This window comes from Ovis aries, chromosome 9 (assembly GCF_016772045.2).
Source record: "Ovis aries strain OAR_USU_Benz2616 breed Rambouillet chromosome 9, ARS-UI_Ramb_v3.0, whole genome shotgun sequence".
Classification (NCBI taxonomy): Eukaryota; Metazoa; Chordata; class Mammalia; order Artiodactyla; family Bovidae; genus Ovis; species Ovis aries.
In genome coordinates, this window is record NC_056062.1 from 58,977,529 (window position 1) to 58,999,262 (window position 21,734).

General features: G+C 43.0%; 1 protein-coding gene across 9 annotated transcripts in view; it reads left to right on the forward strand.

Moving 5' to 3' along the window:
* SAMD12 (sterile alpha motif domain containing 12) overlaps positions 1 to 21,734 on the forward strand; it is a 455,621-nt gene that overhangs the window by 279,928 nt on the left and 153,959 nt on the right. For 2 of the 9 annotated variants that reach the window (XM_042254361.2, XM_042254367.2), the window contains one exon: positions 1 to 21,734. This exon is cut by the window's right edge and continues 25,372 nt beyond it. The exons of the other annotated variants lie outside the window; for them this stretch is intronic. In XM_042254361.2, coding sequence (XP_042110295.1) covers positions 1 to 164 — 164 coding nt within the window. In that variant the 3' untranslated portion in view covers positions 165 to 21,734. 9 annotated transcript variants of the gene reach the window in all.

Below are 21,734 nucleotides of genomic sequence, written 5' to 3' on the forward strand. Positions count from 1 at the left end.
ATAAAAACAGCCAGAAGCAAGATGGCATGAGATCACAGGTAATGCAGTCCACAGGAGTCAGCTTCCCAGAGCAGGACCAGACAGAAAAGGTGAGAATGGATCATGGGGAAGGGACAGGGAAAGGAGGTGGAAATAAACAACACTCTCTTTTTTTTAATGTTTAAAAAAGTAGTGGCTTAGTTTGTGCTGCTAAAGCAAAAATACCATAGACTGGGTGACTTAAACAACAAAAATGTATTTCTCATCGTTCTGGAGACTGGGAAGTCCAATACCAAGGTGATAGCTGATTCGGTTCTTGGCGAGAACTCTCCTGGTTTGCAGACAGTTTCTTCCTTGCTGCATCCTTGCATAATTGGGGGTAGCAGGCAGCAGTATTGGAGGTAGCAGAGAAGGGAAAAAAGCAAGCTCTCTCACGGCTCATGTTCAAGGGCACTAATCGCATTCATGAGGGCTCCAGCCTCATGACCTCATTTTTCCTCCCCAAAGCCCCACTTCCTAATACATTCACATTAGGGATTAGAGCTTCAGCGTATGAATTTTGGGAAGACACAAACATTTAGTCCATAGCAAATGGTAAAGTAGAAACTATATAAATATCTAATGTGTTGGTTGAACTATGACAAAACCATATAATTGAATGTGTACAGTGTTGAAATTATATGCAATGACAAGAGAAAGTTCTCACCAGACATTAAATGAAGACTATGAAAATAGCATATGCAGGATGTTTAAAATGTTATTTTTAGTGTATACACAGTAGATATGTGAGTGTATCTTATAGGGAAAAAAAGAAAACTGGAAAGAAATGCACCAAAATTTTAAGTGGTATCTCTGGTTGTTTGAGGGTGCTTTTTATTTTCTTTGCACCCCTCAGTTTTCCAAATTTTCTGAAGCAACATAGTTACTGAATTTTTCTGACCTGGAACAATGTTTCTGTTGTTCTTGATATATCTGCAGGGCTACATTGAGTAGAGAGCAGTGTGACCAAGTTCGTTTTTATCAGCCAGATGGCAACCCATTCCGGTATTCTTGTCATGGGCAGAGGAGCCTGGTGGGCTACCGTCCACGGGGTCGCACACAGCTAAGCATGCATACATGCACTAGCTCTGCAGTTCCCTGGAGTCTCGTTTTGTATCCATTTCTGCAGTGATAACAGTGACCTGAGTTACATCTCTTAGTGTGCTAAAAATGGGATGAGTTCATAAAATGCTCGTCTTTTAAAACATTCCCCTGAGAGATCCTTACATCCTGGAGAATGGCCTGATTTCCTATTGATCTTTTTATTGCCTCAATTATTTCCTCAAACATGGTTAGTTAGTTCAGGTCCCCACTTTTCCCCACTGTCTATTATGTTTGGTTTCTGTTTAATATGAATCTTTGGTGGCACTTCCATCATTAAATTGACAGTTGCGTAATGCTGTATTGGTATCTGTAAGAGTGAAGTAGATTTCTTAGGCACCATGAAGACAGAGGCCATTTCTTTTTTTTCGGAACCACCTGAGCAGAGCCAGTATTTTGTGCTCTTGTAATCTTCATCTTAAACACAGAAATCCATCTGTTTCGTTGTTTTATTCTCTCCTGATAACACTTCCTGCTGCTCTCCTCCTGATCTATAATCATCCGACCCTCAGGGACTCTAATAAACTAAGTCATCGCTAGTGATCTGATGATGACTTCTCATATAAGTTATCGTTTCAGGAAACCCATTCCCTTTCCCTGGTTTGCTTTTTAACCTTCAGCTGCTGCCCAGTTATTAGTTCTTTGGATGGCTGCTTCAGCAGCTTTGCTCTTGTACTTGCTTGTAGTAGGTATTAATAATAATAAGCAGTTCGTAAGTGTGCACAATGTTGAATGCATGTAAGGGTTATTGTTGACAATCCTATTTGTAATCAGTTTTCCCATTAGTTGAGTTAGGATTCTTGTGGTTGCAAAGAACAGAAAGCCAAAAGTGGCTTCAGTAGAACAACAGGGCTTGGTAATTCACATAGGTAAGAAGTCTTTGACTGGGCTTCAGAGCCAAGAGTCAGGAAACAGGGCCTTGGGTAGAAATATTAGGTTGGTCAAAAAGGTCATTCAGCTTGTGGACACGGTAGGGGAAGGAGAGGATGGAACAAATTGAGAGAGTAGCATGGAAACATATGCATTACCTTATGTAAAACTGATAGCCGGTGGGAATTTACAGGATGATGCAAGGAGCTCAAACCAGCGCTGTGACAGCCTAGCTCTTGGGTGGAAGGAGGGAGGGAAGTTCAAAGGGAAGGGGACACATGTATACCTGTGGCTGATTCCTGTTGATGTATGGCAGAAACCAGCACAATAATTATAAAGCAATTATCCTCCAATCAAAAATAAATAAATTTTTAAAAGAAAGCAAAAATAAGCAAACAAAAAGTAGATAAGTGTTTCCATCAGTTATCCACATGACTATACCATGCTGCCACTAAAAATTTTCAAAGAAAAAATTATGAGATATTGATAACAATAAAATGCTAAAAATTGAGGATAGAGGAGAAGCAGCATAGAAAAAAATATAGATTAGGTACCAATTTTTATATTTCTAATTTGTGTGTGTGTTTTAGAAGAAAAAATTATATCAATTAAAAGTCAATGAACTACAAAAAAAATGCAAAAAAAGACTTGAGAATTATTTTTTTAAGTATGCCAGATATTAAGAAAATTTGAAAAAAGTGTAAAGGAATGTCACTCTTCACTGATTTTTTAATTTGGAAAATATTTATTTCATAAAACAGATTAAGATGTAATGGGTTTATTATTTTTTAATGATTTAATAAAAATATTTAATGTTTAAAAAAAAAGGTCATTCTGGGTTTTCCATAACATCTTACAGAAAAACTGCAATAACCTTTTTGGCCAACTCAATAGAACTATGAACTGGGATCTAGACAATAGCCTGCTTGCTCTCCCTCTGTCTATCTGTCTCTCCTCTCTCTCATTTCTCCTTTTCTATTGACCTCATTTTCTAATCACAGTATCTCTGCAACTCAAGTCACAGAATAACAGACGATGCCTCACTCTTTCAAGTTCACTATGACTAAAGCCTTCAGAACTCTCTCAAGTGCTCTCCATTTCTCACCTTTCTTCTCCCAATTATCTTCTGCCCTACCCCAACCCAATTCCATATTCCCTGAACAGGAAGCCTGACTCACCCACCTTTGATCCAGTCAACAACAGTGAACAATAGGATTGTAATCTGTCTCCCTAGCTGTCTAAAGACATCCGCTGGGGTCATTGTGAGACGGACAGACACCCTAAAAGGTGTTGACCACAGTAAGTACTCCATTTTACTTAGTCAATGACAGGGATATAAATTTAACAGATTTAAATCTTTTCTCATTAATATTTAGAGGAAGAAGCATATAGCTACTAAAGACGAAGTCATGGGGGAAAAAGTGAGCTTTGAAGACTTCTTTCCAACATGGCAAGAAAGAACAGATTGTGTTCTTGACATAAGAGATTGTCACACAGAGATGTCAGGGAGGTGATGGGATGTGATTAAAGAGAGTAAAGTAAAAAAAAATCAGAACTAGGAATGGCAGCAAGAAAAGTAAAAGCGGAAAGGGCTAGCTCTTGAGAAGTAGGCAGGATTCCCGCAGAGAATATGGCTATTTTAAGTACCACATTTAAGAATCCGGATACCAATCTATGCATGTTTTACAAAGCTTGCATCCCAGAAGTAAGAAGATCCATTTTGAGGTAACCAGAATGCGATTAGCCCTTCCGTGTGTGTCCACTGAATCCCTAAATTGAGGCATATATGTATTCACTTATCTAATAGACATTTGTAGAACGCAGGATTCAGAAATAAACAGGCTTGGACCCATCAGATGTTGCTAGACAAGGAGGCCAACACTGGATACTGAAAACAGACAGATCTGTGAATAAATGACTTCATTTATTCAACACAGGTTTTTTGGACCTAAATGGTGAGCCAAGCACTGAGGTCAGTGTTAATTAGGAATTGACAGGTATGGACGGCACAGTGAAAGTGTGTGGAATGTTTTGGATCCTGCAAAAAAAGAGAGAGAGGGATGAGTCCAAGAAGCATGGCCACAAGGAATTATCTGTGTGAACAATCAGGGGTATGACAATCATCGGCTTGGCTCAAAGAGATAATAACGTAATTTCCTCACCAAGTCCTTGCAAAATTCTTTATTTAAGCAACAGTTTTAGCACACCCAAGCATGCTGAGGGGTCTTCTCCTCCCAGTCTCTACACCCACCTGTGACTATCGACTCACTACAAAATATATCACTGTCCTTCACATTCCAGAATGACACTGCTGACTCTCCATATATCTCGATGAAGGATTATTCAGTTCTATAGAACATTCCTCAATTGGAGGTAGCTTGAGATGGGAGAGAAAAAAAAGTGTTAAGGCATATTTAAAAATTGGCTTTTTCCTGGTGGCAGTTTGTCATTTTTCAATTTGGCATCCTTCCCTGTTCTTCTTTTCCACCACGTAGATCTGTCTGAGTCTTGATTCAGAGGGGATTTTCTTGCAAGGTCCCTTTCTTCCACCATATGGATAAAATCACCAGGTTTAATTGAAGGCTGTTTGGAGTCTTGCTTTATTTACAGTCAAAAGCAGATCACTTATGTTGTTGGCCTCAGTCCTAGACTCTCAGGAAATAGTGCCTGTTCGCCGGTGATGGTCTGTGTCTACTCCCTGGCATGAGCCTTGGCTTTGACTGGCCGTGGGTGTCACGGCTTCCTGGGACCTGGAGCAAGCTCCACCCGGGGCTTTTCTTGTTCCCTCAGGCCACCTTAATCTGACTGTCCCATCCCTTAGTCTCTAAAGCCACAAGAGTCTATTTTCGGTGCCCCTCTGTGGTTCACGGCATAGAGCATATTATCAAAGCTGCTTGAGCTGGAAAGAAATTCATTTACTTAAAAAAAAAAAAATCAGCAACCACATGTGCAGCACTTCTTGTATATTAAGCACCTTCTCATTTCAGAGGTAAAGAAACCAAGGCACATCAAGGTTGAAGAACTTGTCGTACAGCTGGTAACTGGCAAAGCTGGGGCGTGATCTCGGGCGGTGATTCAGTGTCTTCGACGTCTCCCCCAACTGCTCTGCTTCACCCCACTTAGAGGTTCCCTCATCCAACCTCTTATTAGATTAAATGAGTTATTGTATAAAAAAGCTCTTAACACACAGTCAGAGCAATATAAGTGCCAGCTGTTGTTATGAGTGTGTTTAATAAATGGTGAAAGCCGAAGCCAGAGAAGTAATTCAGGTTCACACACTTAGTGCTGGTATTTCCCAAATCATATTCTATAGAATGCTAGTATCCAAAAGGATGTAATAAGCACTGTATTTTTTAAAGGATAATGACCAAATAGGTTTGAAAAATGTTGGTTAAAATTTAAAGCCAGTCCTTTTACGCTATAGTACTTCTCGAAGCACTTTCATGTGCTAATGTGTATTATTAACCTCCCACAGGTGGCCCTGACATACAGTTTTCTAGACTGAATAAGATTATTGTATGGAGGAAATTAGCATAACAAGACTGAGACTGCTTTTCTTGCGAGGTTGGCCCCAAATGGACTTCAGGAGAGTTCCCACTACCTTTTGGTCAGAATGGCCCATGTGCCCATGTGACTAAATTGTCCATACAAGATCATTCATGCTGAGTACTTGCTTTCCTTCCAGGAGTCTAGAAATTTGGTACATGCCAGGCTGAGGACGCCTGTGTAACCAGATCCTGATAAAAAAAAAAAAAAAGAAACTCTGGGCGATGACTCTCTAATGAGCATCCCTGGTAGATACCACCTCACACGTGTTGTCACAAATGATAGCTGGAGGGATTAAATGCATCCTGTGTGCCTCCCTGGGGACAGGATACTCAGAAACTTGTGCTGGTTTCTTCCAGACTTCGTCCCGGGGGCCCTTTCCCTTTGCAGATCTTGCTCTGCATCCCTTTGTCGTGATACATCTTAGCTGTGAGCCCAACTCTCTGCTGAGTCCTGCTGGTCCCCCTAGTGAATCAGCAAACCTGAGATGTTCTTAAGGATCCCTGTCACAACCAGGAAAGAGTTTTATTCACGATGCCTTTTAACAATACATGGCCCACTGGGGGTCCACAGTGTACGGTGTGGGTAAGGATGAGCTGTTCACATCCTTACCCCCACAAGTTAGAGGTGGCGATCACCCCACATCACCCCTCTGGGAAATGTTAGGGTTCCTGAGGCCCACATGGAGGTCATTACCAAGTAATGATTTCCTTCCTGGCTGGGACACCCAGATGAACTAAACAGTGACAGAGCACAGCTGGCTGGCTACAATTTCATCACATTTTTGGCACATTTGGGTGACCGGGATAAGGATGAAACCATCTTTCAAGTTCTCCCATTTTTTTAGAGATTCACTTCCTTGATTTATTTACGGCTGTGCTGGGTCTTTCTCTAGTTTCGGCGAGCAGGGGCTACTCCAGTTGCGGTGCGCAGCCTTCTCGTTGCAGTGGCTTCCCCTGTTGCGGAGCACGGGCTAGAGGCATGTGGGCTTCAGTAGTTTCAGCTCACAGGCTCTAGAGCACTAACTCAGTCATCGTGTCATGAGCTCAGTTGCTCCATGGCATGTGGGATCTTCTTGGACCAGCAGTCAAACCACATCTGCATTGCAGGCAGATTCTTTACCACTGAGCCACCAGGGAAGCCCCAGTGTTCTCCCATTTTTTAGCCTTAGCTCTTTAGCCCAGGATAAAATTGTTTATATAGATAAATATTATATTAGCATTTGTATGAAATGTATCATGTCAAATTATATTGGTGCATAGGAATTGTTTTATATATCTAGTTAGACGACTCTAGTAAACGGAGGCTTTTTGAGCCTCATGGCTGAGCCTGTGGGCTTATCCCTTGGTAAATACAATTTCCTTGAGTTCATTTTAGAGAATAAACAGATGTGCCCAGGGTCTCCCGAGAGCAGGTAGGCTGCTCTGGTGCATGAAAAACCATCTGAAGAGGGTGATCAGCCCCAGCATGTGTTCCTTCCAGCCCTGTCTCTGATGCCCTTCCTCCTCACATTCTTCATGGCTGACTTGTCCTCCTGGTGTTTTTCACAGCTTCCAGAAGTTATATTTGCATATCCTCCACCATGGGTGGAGAACTGTACTTCCTGTAGGCCAGCCTGCTCCAGCTCACTTCCCTATATTGTATGTCTAGACCTGCCTACACTGTTTGCCTTTGACCTTGTTCTCACAGCCATGGTTGACCTGTTTCTAGATAACATACAGTTCTATACCAAGAACCAGTCAGTTATTGGTTTCGCAGGCTGTTTGGCAACTGGATAAGCAGTTGGTCCTCCTTATAGTCCCAATGCTCTATGCTCACGCTGGATCATGCCTTCATTTATGTGTTTCTTGTATCCTCTTTGATCTTTTTGACCTCTCCAAATCCCAGCTCACAGAGTGCTCCATGAAGCTGGCCCTCTCCATTGCACCACTGTGGACCTCCCTGAATTCCCACCAGTGTCTCTTATCTGTAGCATATGCCTTCACATGATTATTTTATCTCCTTATACATCCATATCCACAGTGGTTAAGCTCCTGCTAAGAGCCATTCAATGCACTCGAAAATGGAGATACAAAAAAAGAATAAAACAAAGTCCCTGCCCCAAGGAGCTGACTGTCTGAGCTGCTTTATACTGTTACACTGCTTTTCACACTCAAGTGCTGATTCTTCTCTGCCTCTTCAAACTCTCTGCACATAACGAACTCTTCTTGTGTTCTTTGCATTTCCAGAGTGATGATGCTTCAGTAGCAAATAGTGATTAAGAACTCAGGAACAGACTGAGTTCCTAGTCCATGTCTATAGTCATGAAACATGTTTGCTTCTATCTCCTCATCTATAGACTGATATGAGGAAGGGCTGATGTGGATAATGTTCATAGATTCCTAGCAGGGGCCATGCACACGCTGATCACATAACTAAGTGGTAGCTGTAATTCTTACTAAGCAGGCCTATGACACAGATTTCGTAAAGGTTGTTCCTGGAATCCTGGCCTCGGAGCAGCACTGGGAGAATTTTCCTAGTGGGCGAGATCCTGACATTGTACCATCCACCTCCGATCAAATCCAACCTGAGCAGGATGGGAGGATGGGAGGTGCTACAAGAGAAAGCAGTGATGACTCAGAAAGCCAACAATGCATGTCAAGACCTGCGAGGCTTCCTCTGCCCAAGGACGTGCATTTCCACATCCATTTTTGGCAAGAAGCTTGCTGTCCCTGTTTTGTTTCATTTCCTGACACTCAGGGTGGAATGGAGGCTGGAAAGAAGACTTTCCATGTAATGATGGAGTACTGTGTGCCGGGTGCCATGGATGCCTTCCCTGTCTTCACAGCATTCCTGCTTAGAAGACCATCTTACTCTCATTTGAAAGACTTGAACACTGAGACTTAAACAGGTTAAGTAACTTGACCGCAGTTGCATAGCTAACCCAACACAGATCCAAAGCCTTTCCCCTTAATACCAAATGCCCTTTAGTAAATCAGATCTGTGGAAGTCCTGGCCTACCCTGAGCTGATCCGTCTGTATTTCCCCTCCTGCAAGACCCACTCCCACTCAGCCCCCAGGGGTCTGTGAAATAGGTGACAACTTCACAGAAGCCTGCAGCGCCATCATCCTATATTGCAATTCTTCAGGGCTGGGACTAGGGTGAGGTGCATGAGGAGCCTGGTGCAAAATATAAGGGAGGCCCCCACGCCCAGGTTCATGCGTGTGTCTATCCATGAGTTTGCTCACCCTAATCCCAGCCCTGCCTTTCCCAAAGCCAATTGTCCTGCTAGAATTCACTGAAGATGACTATACCTAGACCTCCATCACCATGATAACCAGGATGGGTCTAAAATTCGCTGGCAAGCTGTGTGCTCCCCTCTCCCCCTTCTCAGATTGCATGTTTCTATTCCAGGACAATTCCTGCCCCTGAAAATATTTTTCCTTCTCCAAAACTACTCTTTGTGGTTTCTTTTCACCTGATTCTCCCTCCCAAACCCTAATTTGCATGCAACCAGGAGGAGACCTCAGAGATCCTCTGCCAGGGCTACAGATTTGGTCTCAGCCCAGGTGTTGCTCCATTCTGTTGGATGTGGCTGAGTAGAGGATTGGAGTGGGGTGGGGTTGGGAGCGGGTGGGGACAGGGCTAAACAGAGGAGGACTAGGAGGCCAGGGATGAGTGGAGAGCAAGGTGGTCTGGGTGAGCAGGCTCCTTCTCAGGTATGGCACGTGGACAGTTGTGCTCACCATTGTTATAACCCAAGCCGGCCCTCCTCATCGTACAGAAGAGGAAATGGAAGCCACAAGGAAGGGATGACTTCCCTGAGCTAAGTTAGCCAGCAACTGCCAATCCAGGCTTAGAAACCCTACCTGCTACTCCAAGCACATTTTCCCCACTGAGTCAGGCAGATGGAGCCCACGTTCTTCTCTTGGCCCCATTACTGCCACAGCTACCAGCTCATAAAAGGAGGTATGATTCATCAATCTAGAAATCAAGACCTTTCAGTGTTTAGAACCACCCTTGATAGATGCACATTTTACTTTCTCGGCAAACTGCAGTGCACCTTTGGTTCTTCATCTAATTAAATCTGGGCTTTGCTGATCTCCAGCTTTGTTCACAACAGATTTCTGCCTGTTGAGACAATAATCATGCATGAACAACGCTAGATTTCAATTGCACATTTCCTTGTTGTTGGAGTTAATAGATTGCTCAATCCCTTTTAAGCAAATAAGGCACCAGGTTACTGATCTGACAAAAATGAATAACCTCATTAACTATGTAATTAGACATTTGAAATTGAACTGTATGAATGGTTGTGTTCATTGAGAAGGCCATTAAAATCATATGGTAAGCGTTAAAAAAAAGGGGGGGGGGGTGGTCATGATTCATACTTGAGCTATGCCCAGCTCTCTCTCAAAAACCTTCCCTCATAACTGAGTACTAGCAATGTGGTTAGGGCTTCCCTTGTGGTTCAGCTAGTAAAGAATCTACCCGCAATGCAGGAGAACTGAGTTTGGACCCGAGGTTGGGAAGATCCCCTGGAGAAAGGAAAGGCTACCCACTCCAGTATTCTGGCCTGGAGAATTCCATGGACTGTACAGTCCATGGGGTCGCAAAGAGTCAGACACAACTGAGCGACTTTCACAATGTGGTTCAAGGGCTACCTTTCTCAGAATCATCTGGAGTTTTGACTCAAAATGCTGTGTCTTACAACATCCCCTGATTCTCCTGACTCAGAAGGTGAGTCAGTCACTGAAGTTTAAAAAGTGCTCATATGGAACTTGGACCGTTTATATCAGTGACTTCTTATTTAGTTTCCGAACTTTTTGTTTTTCTTTCCTTTGAGACATGAAGTCATTACCACCATCATATCTTGTATCTCTGGTTCTGAGTCAAATTCAACAAGAAATGGAAATCACTCTACATTTCATCAAACTGTGTTTTGACCAAGATAGACATGGGAGAAGGGAATTCTCAGAATAGGAGACATTCGGTTTTCTCTTGTGGATCATGATAGAGTTACATAGAAAGATCCCTCATTTACCTACTGGTGTGTTTTCAGTAAAATTCTGTTGTCAAAGATGATAAAACGCCCTTAAGATCTTTATTTTCAGTTATAGGCAGAAAATATCCAAATACATGTCAGCATTTTCCTAAAGCTCCTTTATAAGAATTTCTTTTAGTGCCTGAAGCCCAGGGTGCATAGTGTTGGGCACAGCCAGAATCTGCCAACATGCATATTTGACAACAGAGTTTTTCAGAAACTGTGAATTAATTTCAGTAATTAATTTGAATTAATTCATAAAGTTGAATTAATAATTTGAAATATTTATATTTTAAATATAAATTTCCATCTTCTACTTAAAATTTTTTAACTATTTCATATGGGACCTCAGTCCACCAGTGCAACAGCCTGATACCTAGTGGCCGTTCTTTGAAACAGACTGAGGGCGCACTAAAGACATTTGGAGATTCTCTTAACATTCCTCTTACTGAGAGGTGGTGCTTGGGTATCCTCCCCTTGAAGGCTGAGTGAGTGCTCTGACCATTATGATGTGGCAGAAACTGGCAGTATGTAGTTCCCACACTTGTCCAAGTGTAGCCACGTAAGAAGCGCACCTGCCCTGAGATTACCGTGCTGTGTGGAGCCCAAGCCACAGGAAGATGTCCTAGAAGAGACTTCAGTGGAGAAAAATAAAGGTCAGGGAGCACCCAGGAAGGAATTCCCTGATGGTCCAGTGCTTAGGACTCCAAGCTTTCACAGCCAAGAGTGTGGGTTCAATCCCTAGTTGGGGAACTAAGATCCTACAAGCCCTGTGTGGCACACCCCGCCCCCCGAAAAAGGATCCCCCAGATGCCAGACACCTGACTGAAGAAGCCATCTTGGAAATGTACCCTCCGCCCCCATAAGGGGACACCATATGGATCAAGGATGGACCACCCAGCTGAGCCCTTTTTGAATGCCTACCCAACAAAAGCATGGGCAAGAGGAAACTCCTTGGCTCAAGCCATCTATTTGGAGCAGAGAACTGAAACAAGAGCCTGTATTTCTTCTTTGCTCTCTCCTCACCTTCATTCTTTCCCCTGGCCTTACTTTCTTAAAGCCATTTTACATTCTGGCTCTTGTGGGCATTAGTTCTCAATCCTTGTTTAAACCAGTCTGGAGATCTCCTCAAGTTATGTGAATTTTTGAAAATTAGAATATTAAAAATAAATGTATATACATGACAAAATTGGGTTCTGCGGGCAGGAGGGCTGCAGGGAACAACGGAAATTTCTGCTTGAAGTACTTTATCTTCCATGGACCACCTTGCTCAAGGTGAAGAGAGCGCAAGATCAAGGATTGGTCAGTTCTTTCTGAGAGTTGCTTTCCTTATCAGTAAAAGCAGGTCCTGTTCATCTTTGACATTCGAGGAGCCTAGGAGTAAGATAGCTCTACTTTTGTATTACTTATTTTGAGGGATATTTTTGTCTCTTGTAACATATTAGAAGATGTATTTATTCCATGGCAGTCCAGCCTGTGGGGCAAAAGAAGTATCTAATGCTTTGCAGAAGCCTGTGCCTTTCTCGTCTTGTATCTCCAGCTCTCAGTAAATAGCTTTGAGTAAATGAATGAACAAATGAACGTATGTTAGTCACTGAGGCTACAAAGACAAATGAGACACAGCCCCTGCCCTTGAGGAGCTCACAGTCTATCGCACACAGGCAGCAAATTAAATACTGGTTATGCCTCCTAGGTAGCACATTCTTTTATTCAGAAACATCGTTCTGTCTGTATCTAGCTGCTGTTATACCCATATCCTGATGGAATGACAAGCTTCAAGGAAACACAGTTCAGAAGAGCCCAGAATAGGGCAGGAGGCTGCCAACCACTCACCCTAAATAGACAGCTGCCCCGTGCTGGGCTGAGGTCTTAGCTTTGGTGGGAGGAAGAAGAAGGGAGGTATGTCCCATTAGAGCTGTGGAAGGCCAGGCACAATTACTTAGAAGCCCCCTCAGGGACCTGTCAGAAAAGCAGGAGCAGAATCACTAATGCATCGTTCCATCAGGCTTTGCTGACAGAGACTGCAGAGGCAGCAGCAAGACTGCTTCATCACACTACCCCTCAGAGCTGCAGCCAGAGCTGAAAAGTTCAGGGCAAACACCAGAGTTGTTTTGTGTGTTAAGAGTGATGAGGAAGTCACTGATTTTCATCAGCCTGGCCCACAGGGGCTTTGAGGAATTGCCTTTTGTTTTCCACCCCAAGTCAGTTTGGCAAAGTGTCAGCTCATGTCTTTTTTCTCTTTTTCTTTCTTTATACCGAGGACTTTGGGAGGTGGGAGATAGAGGAGGCAAAGACCTTTGTTTAAAGATAAGTGACTTCTTGTTCTTTACTCTCCTGGGGAGCTTGAGTATCAGTGACAATATATTGATGTGATCAACATTGTATGGAACGGTGCTTACCATGTATTGGAGTTTTGAAAGTTTTCTTTTTGTTTGTGTTACATAGCAAGACCACAAGGATGTCAGGAATTTGTCATAGGGTGATGCCAGGATCTGGTTAATTTCCAAGCAGCAGACTTGTGTTCTAGCCCAGGGAGGCTGATCCCCACAGGTGGAAATGACTTTCTGTTTGTTAGTAGAACCTGGTGAAATACCTAAGCAGTAGTTAATTTTCTGTCTTCAGTAGACTCTGAGCTCCTTCAAGTAGAAATCCCACAAGGAAAGGTAAAAACAACAACATTGCAACCCAAAGTCTTTCCCATCCTTCACAGTTTTAAAATATCCATATCTTACTGCTTTGAGAAGAAAATGTCATCTTTATCAAGGGCCACTTTCTGTTTTAAAGCGTAGCTTTTTCATCATCCCATCATTGGAATCCAAAGTAATCACAAACTCACTGTCTTGATAATTAGGTACAATTATAAAAAATAAAGTTTTTCTTTTTAGATTAAAGAGCAACTACAGAAACTGTTGCTAGCAAGTGGTGATTAGCTTGTAATTACCGTGGCACTGACCCATGAACCTCATCAGCAGTTCTAACTGGAGAGCTCCAGTTTCAAAGGGGAAGAAGTTTCATATTTCTGAAAGTAGAGCCTGCTTGCTAGTTTTGTTTCTATTCTTTTAAGTTTTACCACTTTCCATTGGTCTGTGCATTGCTCTTAACTGTGATGAGTGTTTCCTGTGTGACCCTCCATCCCTGGTGATTTTGTTTAAGTCTGGACTCTTATGGCCCAAGATCCCTCCCTGTCTTTAGATGAGTAGTGAATAAAAAGTTTTATTGCTTAATCTGCAGGAGGTGACTAGAAGGTGAAATGAGGTTAAAGAAAGCATATCAAGATAGCATGCTTGGTCTCTCTGCTTCTGAGGTCTGAAATCACTCAGTTCCTTGGGACTCAAAACATGGAAGAGACCCTGGTGTGTAAAGGCAAAACTAGCACATAACATGGATTACTGGTCCCAAGCCAGCAATGACTACGGACCCTCTTGGTTGCATAGTCTTGTCCCTTAGTCCAGAGAGCTGAACTCTCAAATGAGGACTACATGGAAAAATTTTCTGAAGCGTGAGGTTCCTTCTTCCTCCATTCATGAAGACAGTTCTGTAGCCATAAGCTTCCTAGAGGATGAGATGGTTAGATAGCATCACAGACTCAATGGACATGCATTTGAGCAAACGCTGAGAGATAGTGAAAGACACTGATGGTTCACATGCCGCAGTTCATGGCATTGCAAAGAGTCGGACACAACTAAGCAACTGAACAGCAACAAAATATCATAGACCCAAAAAGAAAGATTGTTTTTGTCCAAATGCTTGACTTCAGATAAAACAATCACAACCTACCCATATAAGATAAGAAAATGATAGTGGGCAGTTTTCTTTGGTAACACCCTGATGTTCAGTTTCCTTCCCCAGAAGGAAAATCCTGGTATGCTTTTGGAGTCGGACAGAGCTGGATTCCAGGTCTGTGCAGTTACTCTCTGGGTGTGTGAGTCTCAGCAGATTATTGATCTTGCCAAACCGTAACTAATTTGTAATATGCGAATACACACCAGTCTGCATATATTAGGAGGTTTTGAGGGAGTGGAGATCTATGTGCTGTTCCTTCTCTCTTCCTCCTCATCCCAGCCAGTCCCTCCTGCTACAGTCTCACTGCTGTCCTCCTCAGGGCCGAGGACAATGTCCAAGTCTAATCATTCCCAGGGGAGTACATAGTACATAGCATAACTTGAACACTCGATATAAATTGTAAAGGGAAACATTCTTGCCCCCTTCAGAATAGCCAGATAAACTAAGCAAGCAGCTAGTATATCCCATGATGAGTTAAACAAAGTGCCCCAAACTGGGTAGCTTAGAACAACAAATATCCACATGAAGGCATCAGGAAAGCTCTGTTCGGGGCCTCTCTCCTGCCTCTCTGGTAGCTTCTTGTATGGCAGGATAATGCCAGTCTTCACATGCCTCTCTCCCAGTTTTCCCGTTTTGAGAACATCAGTCATTTTGGATTGGGGGCTGCACTGCTCCAGTGTGACCTCATCTTTTACATCATTCCATCTACACCACCAAATCAGGTCTCACACTCTGACCTGGTGGGAATTTGAACTTTGATATATTAATCTGGGGGAGACGCATTTCAATCTATAACACACTAAGTTGTGGGACAGTAATTGCTGAAAATCTTCTGGCAGGTCCTCCTTGACATTATATTAACACTTGGGATTCAGGACAAAGTAACTTGTGGCCAGCCCCTCAGGTGTTTCAGAAAGACGGTTACTTGGAAAAACAAACCTCAAACCCCTTGGTATTAGCAGATCAGGGAAATGTGTCATAGTGCAGACTTGCAAAGTCACGTGCACAAAAGAAAGGGGAGGGAAAGCCTGGAGGAAAATGGACAAGACAACCACAAGGGCCCTAACAGCCCCGTCAAGAATGTCGCACAATAGGTAAAGGGTCTCTGAGGCCCGTACACTCTTAGATGTAGGAAGTCTCTTCCTGTAACTAAGGCTGTGCCTTTACCGAACCTAGGAAGCTTTTGGTCCCACAGCAGTGACATGTGATGCAAAGACTTTCAGTCCCCAGGAGAAATGTATTTGTCAAGGATATCTAGGCTTGAAAACTGGGCTCTATAAGAATAAAGTTAATTTAGATTCTTTTTTTTTAATAATAAATTTATTGGAAAAACATTGAACAAAGATGTGGAAAACCTCCACAATGGAAATGATGAAAGATAACTAAGGGAAATTAAGATCTTCAGAAGTGTAGAAAGATCCTGTATTTATATATTGGAAATTTCTTTTTTTAATTTAAATTTATTTATTTTATTTGGAAGCTAATTACTTTACAACATTGTATTGGTTTTGCCATATATCAACATGAATCTGCCATGGGTGTACATGAGTTCCCCATCCTGAACCCCCCTCCCACCTCCCTCCTGTACCATCCCTCTGGGTCATCCCAGTGCACCAGCCCCAAGCATCCTGTATCCTGCATCAAACCTGGACTTAACATCACATATTTTTGTTAGTTGGGACTAGCTGAGAAAATTTTAGAATAATTTTCAAATATTGGAATAGTAATGGAGAGCAACATTTTGTCATTTTCAAGGCAAGGGAGGATCAAGGGGAGACTCAAATTATGGGAGGTGCAGTTCAAAGTGGATTTGAGAAGAAATTCCTGACAGAGTAATTTATTTTTTAAAAAAGTAAAACTGTGTTATCTTCCTTACATATGTTAGATACAAAGGTGGGCTCCTCTCTGTTATCAAATGAGCCTAGTCATTCCTGAATATCAAAGAGCTGGGCTTTATCTTTTCATCATTTTTATGGACTGTGCTCATAACTTACACAGGTGCAGAGCTGAGGTCTAGGGTCACAGGGATGACAGGAGCAGGTTCTATCCTCAAAGAGCTCACCCACTCATGTCACTTAGCCAATATCTGGTTGTTGAATAAAAACATAAATGGAGATATAAACACAGATCAATTCTAATGCAATAGCATAGTACTAATGGCTGCCCCAGTACCATGTTTCTGTGTCTAACTGTGGCCAAAATCATTCAAGGATGCTTTGCAGGGCTTCCCTGGAGGCTCAGCAGTAAAGAATCCACCTGCCAATGCAGGAGACACAGGTTCAATCCCTAATCTGGGAAGATCCCATGTTCCGTTGAGCAATAAGCCCATGGGCCACAACTGCTGAGCCTGTGCTCTAGAGCCTGGAAGCCACAACTACTGAAGCCTGTGCACCTCTTTAAAAAGAGAAGCCACTGCAATGAGAAACCTGCTTACCACAACTAGATAAAAGCCTGTCGGCAACAAAGACCCAGCACAGCCAATAATAAATGAATGAATAAATGAAATTATTTTTAAAAAAGAGTGCTTTGCAGAAGAGTTGGCATTTGGGCACCATCTTGAAGGATGACTGTTGGTTTGCAGAATGGGCATGAAGGAATGGGACACTCACCAGAGGCATAGTGATGGGCTATTTGGACGCTGAGTACAGTGTGATCTGAGTAGAGGTGACCTAGTAGAAGTCAAGGGGGGGGCAGTGATCAGAGAGGAGGTGAGAGGCAAGTAAAATGCATAAACCCCAGTTCTTCAGAGGGTCTCTTGAGCTGCTAGTGACTTAGATGCCTTTTGAGTGTGGTCCGCTGTTTTCAGGACTCCGTCTACCCAGCCTGACCATAAGGCACTTTATTTTGTCCTTCATTTGTAAGTTGTAAAACAAAAGGATTATCACTTGATGATATTCTAAAAGACAAGGCTGGATGACGTCACTCTTCAACTTGGGAGTATTCAGTTTCAGTGTCAGGCCTTTGTGAACCTTCCCTCTCTGTCAGGAGAGACCCACTTGTGATCACGATGAACAAAGCTGAACAAGCCTGATGCCAGCTTCTTTCCAGAGAAGGATGGAGCTTCGGGTAGGAGATGGAGGGATGGAAGCACAAGCTAGCTGGACTCTTCTGTGAGGGTGGAGCCGGCCACAGCCACCCTGCCGTTGAACTCTCGCCAGCTTATTTTGTTGCATAGAAATCTCATCTGTGCACTGGGAGAGTGGCTCTGTGGAGCTCACAAGCGCAGGGAACATGCTTTGCCAAACACTGCTTCTTAGACCCTAAAATTATTACCGAACCAAACTTGGCTTCACTCACCCATCTACCGACACCAGGATGTGGTGAAGGAAAATACGGCATTTATTTACCAAGTAAGGAGAGTAAGCAACTCATGCTCAAAATACCCAAACTTTCAATGGCTTTCTGGGGTTTTAAAGCCAATGTTAGAGGTGACAGTCTCAGGGTAGGTGATCAGCTCCTGGTCCTTTTCCTGACTGGTAGGTAGTGAGGTAAATGGGTGATGTCTCAGGAATCTCAATCATTCCAACCAGTCTGGGGGGTGTGTGCTTGTGGTCAGCATGAAATCACCATCCTCTGCTGGGTTTTGCGGGGAAGGGCATCAGATTGTTAACTTTATTCCTTCAGGGTGAACTTGAAAGCCTGTGACTGTTGTTCTAATCATTAACTGCTTGAGTCTGCTCTTTGGAAGTCAGAGAATGTCACAGAAGGAAAGTGGGAAATGGGGAGACTGGTCCCCACAAGGTCTTGCTAGTTTTCAGTCCCCCCCCACAACCTTTTCTTTGATATCCCTCAGTCCTGAGGGGAACAGGACAAGAAAGGGAATGAAGTTTCAAAGGGAACTCAGTTTCAGGGGGACTCAGTTTCAGGTTCTCATGAGAAGCAATAAAGCGAGGTATGAGCAAGGGAAGAAGAGGCTGAAGGGAAGCAGCTCAGAGGAGCTTTCCACACAGAAGCGTCTGTTGAGCACTTTCTACCTTTTAGGCACTGTGCTCCTGCTGGAAGCAAACACCATATTTCCCTGCCTGCAGGCATCCCATGTGGTGAGAGAGACATTTCCTCAGCAGAATAGACAACTAAAAGCAGTCACGATATACAGGGAATTAAGGGGATAGGCAAAGGAGGCTGTGGACCCTCGGAGCAGCCCTAATGTAACAAAGCATTCTGGGCATGGCAGCCAGATTCAAGAAAGGACTTGCTCAGTATGGCCACAAGTAAGGTAGCTCAGCTGAATAATCTGCCTGCAATGCAGAAGAATCCATTTCAATCCCTGGGTCAGGAAGATCCCCTAGAGAAGGAATAGGCTACCCACTCCAGTATTCCTGGGCTTCCCTGGTGGCTTAGACAGTAAAGCATCTACCTGCAATGTGGGATACCTGGGTTTGATCCCTGGGATGGGAAGATCCCCTGGAGAAGGGACGGCTACCCACTCCAGTATTCTGGCCTGGAGAATTCCATGGAGAGAAAAGTCTGACGGGCTACAGTCCCTGGGGTTGCAAAGAGCTGGACACAACTGAGGGACTTTCACCGGTGGGGCTAAGTTTTGTGGTGGGGGCAAATATAACGGCAGAGACTGGAAGGCAGATAAAAGTGAATGGTGCTGGGATTTCTCTGGCAGATCAGTGAATAATACTTCCCCTCCCAATGCAGGGGGAGCAGGTTCAATCCCTAGTCAGGGAGCTAAAATCATCCCACATGACTTGGGGGTGTAAAAAAACAAACATAATGCAGAAGCAATGTTCTAACAAATTCAAGAAAGCCTTTAAAAATGGTCTGCATTAAAAGAAAAAAAATCCTAAAAAAAAAAAAAAGGTGTATGGTGCTAAGGAGCTAACATGTAACAAGAGAGCCTAATAGCCTCACAGGGACTGCCGCACAGCTGAGGACCAAGTCTCGCTGGGCTAGCAGCCAAGGTCCCACACCTTTAGCCACACACACAAGCAAGCACCCAAGGGTGCTTTGCTACTACTGCAACGGTTATACTGAGAAAACCAGGGAAGAGCAGTTGTAAAGAGTAATTAGTGTTGTGACTAAATAAATGAACGCCACCTGTGCATCCTGTTTGGGGAAATGAGTCAAATTAGTGAAACAAGTTGCATAATCACAGCAAATGCCAATCTCAGCCATTGCAGCTAGGCTGGCCATTTCTAGTTTTAATGAGCGGCTTCGTGATCAGTGTTCATTCAGATGAATGAAGAGGAATATTCAGTGTACGTTTTATTTTTAATCGCATACATAATATGTAATTGCTGCCAGAAAATTTTTTTTAAATTAGTCAAAAATTTAAAAGTTAAAGTTACTCTAAACCCACCATGCAGGAACAACTGTTACCATTTTGGTGCACATATTTTTAGACTTTCATAAATATGTATATTTATAAAAGCCGATTATTTGTTATTCTGTTCTCTTAGCTTACGTTTGATTTCAGTTTGGGGGGGGTTCTTTTGTTTCTTCCCCTTTCTAAAAAAATATGACAGTGATGAGTTTTGCTCTATGTTATGAGTTTTTCTTTGATTCCCTCCCACTCTCCCCATCCCATTCCAGGAATCTGGAAGGTAAAGGAAATTGTTTAAAATTCTTTTGACTGCTACCATCAGATTTTTTAAAATAATACTGACATGTGTTTAAAATCTATGTTCTAAACCTCTGTTTCTCAACTGTTAATGTCAAAAATGAAACAATATCTCTTGACTCACCCCCATGTACAGATGAAAAATGCTCACACTTTTCCTTCCTCCAGCTCCAACCCATACCACCCTTCCTCCCAGTTTTTGTTACTCCAAGTTTTTTATCTCAGTTCGCAATGATTAAGCTATTGATTGTCACATAATGGGACCTCTTGCTTCAAGATTGAGATCGCATTTACATTCTCCTTAGAAACAATGCTATTTAACAACGTTTGCTTTCCTCAGCGTCCACACTGCTGGTGCAGCTCAGTTACCAGAGAGAACACACGCATGCGTGCCAAGTCGCTTCAGGCATGTTTGACTCGCGACGCTATGGGCTGTAGTCCACCAGGCTCCTCTGTCCATGGGATTTCCTAGGCAAGAATACTGGAGTGGGTTGCCATGCCCTTCTCTAGGGGATCTGCCCTACCCAGGGATCGAACTTGCATCTTTTACCTCTCCTTCGTTGGCAGGTGGGTTCTTTACCACTAGCACCACCTGGGAAGACAGAACACATCAGCATTCTAAAGCCTTTTCCTGGCTGAAAATGTCTTCTCCTTGCCTTCCTTTATTACTGATAGAATTTGGGAAGTAACCATTCTCCCTGAAAAACACATAGACAGATTCAACTGATATCTTTTTCTTGTATACAGGATATATTTCTTTTCCCTGGATTTGAGGAAGTTTCTTTAAAAAAAAAATCTTGATATTCAGTGGACATAAATGTTTCTCAGTTTGCACAGAGCCCACAGTAAAACTTTAACTAGAGGGTTTGTTTTTTTGTTTTTTTTTTTGCCATCTCAGATTTTTCTCCACTATCCATTTTTGGGGAGTTTACATTTATCCATTTTATTACCCTTTCTACTAGCTTAATTTTATTGAGAAGTCATTGACATACATCATCTGTGTAAATTTAAGGCACACAACATGATGGTTTGATGTATCAGTGTGTGTGCGTGCGTGCGTGCGTGCGTGCGTGCGTGCGTGCGTTCCCTTCAGTCATGTCCTACTCTTTGCAACCCCATGGGCTTAGCCCTCTGTGCATGGGATTTTCCAGGCAACAATACTGAAGTGGGTTGCCATTCCCTCCTCCAGGGGATCTATCAATACATATATTGTAAATGATTTCCACATTGGTTCAATAAAAATCCACTTTTTCATATAGATACAATAAGAAAGAAAAAGATTTTCTCCTTATGATGAGAACACTTAGGGTTTACTCTCTTAGCTTTCTTGTATATCATACAGCAGTGTTAGCTATAACCATGTTGTATATTACATCCCCGCTGCTGCTGCTGCTGCTAAGTCGCTTCAGTCGTGTCCGACTCTGTGCGACTCCATAGACGGCAGCCCACCAGGCTCCCCCGTCCCTAGAACTTACTTATCTTTTAACTTCTAGTTCATCCCTTTTGACCATCTTCTTCCAAATCCCTTTCCTTCCAGCCTCTACTGCTGATAACCATAGTTCTGATCTCTTCTCTATGATTTTTTCTCTTTCTCTATTTTTGATTCTACATGTAAGTAAAATCACAGAGTTATCTGCCTTTCTCTGTATGCCTGTTTCACTTCACATAGTGCCTTCAGGTTCCATCTGTGCCATCACAACAGTCATGTTTCCTCTTTTTATAGCTGAATAAATGGGCTTCCATATAGCTCAAACGGAGAAGGCACTGGCATCCCGCTCCAGCACTCTTGCCTGGAAAATCCCATGGACGGCGGAGCCTGGTAG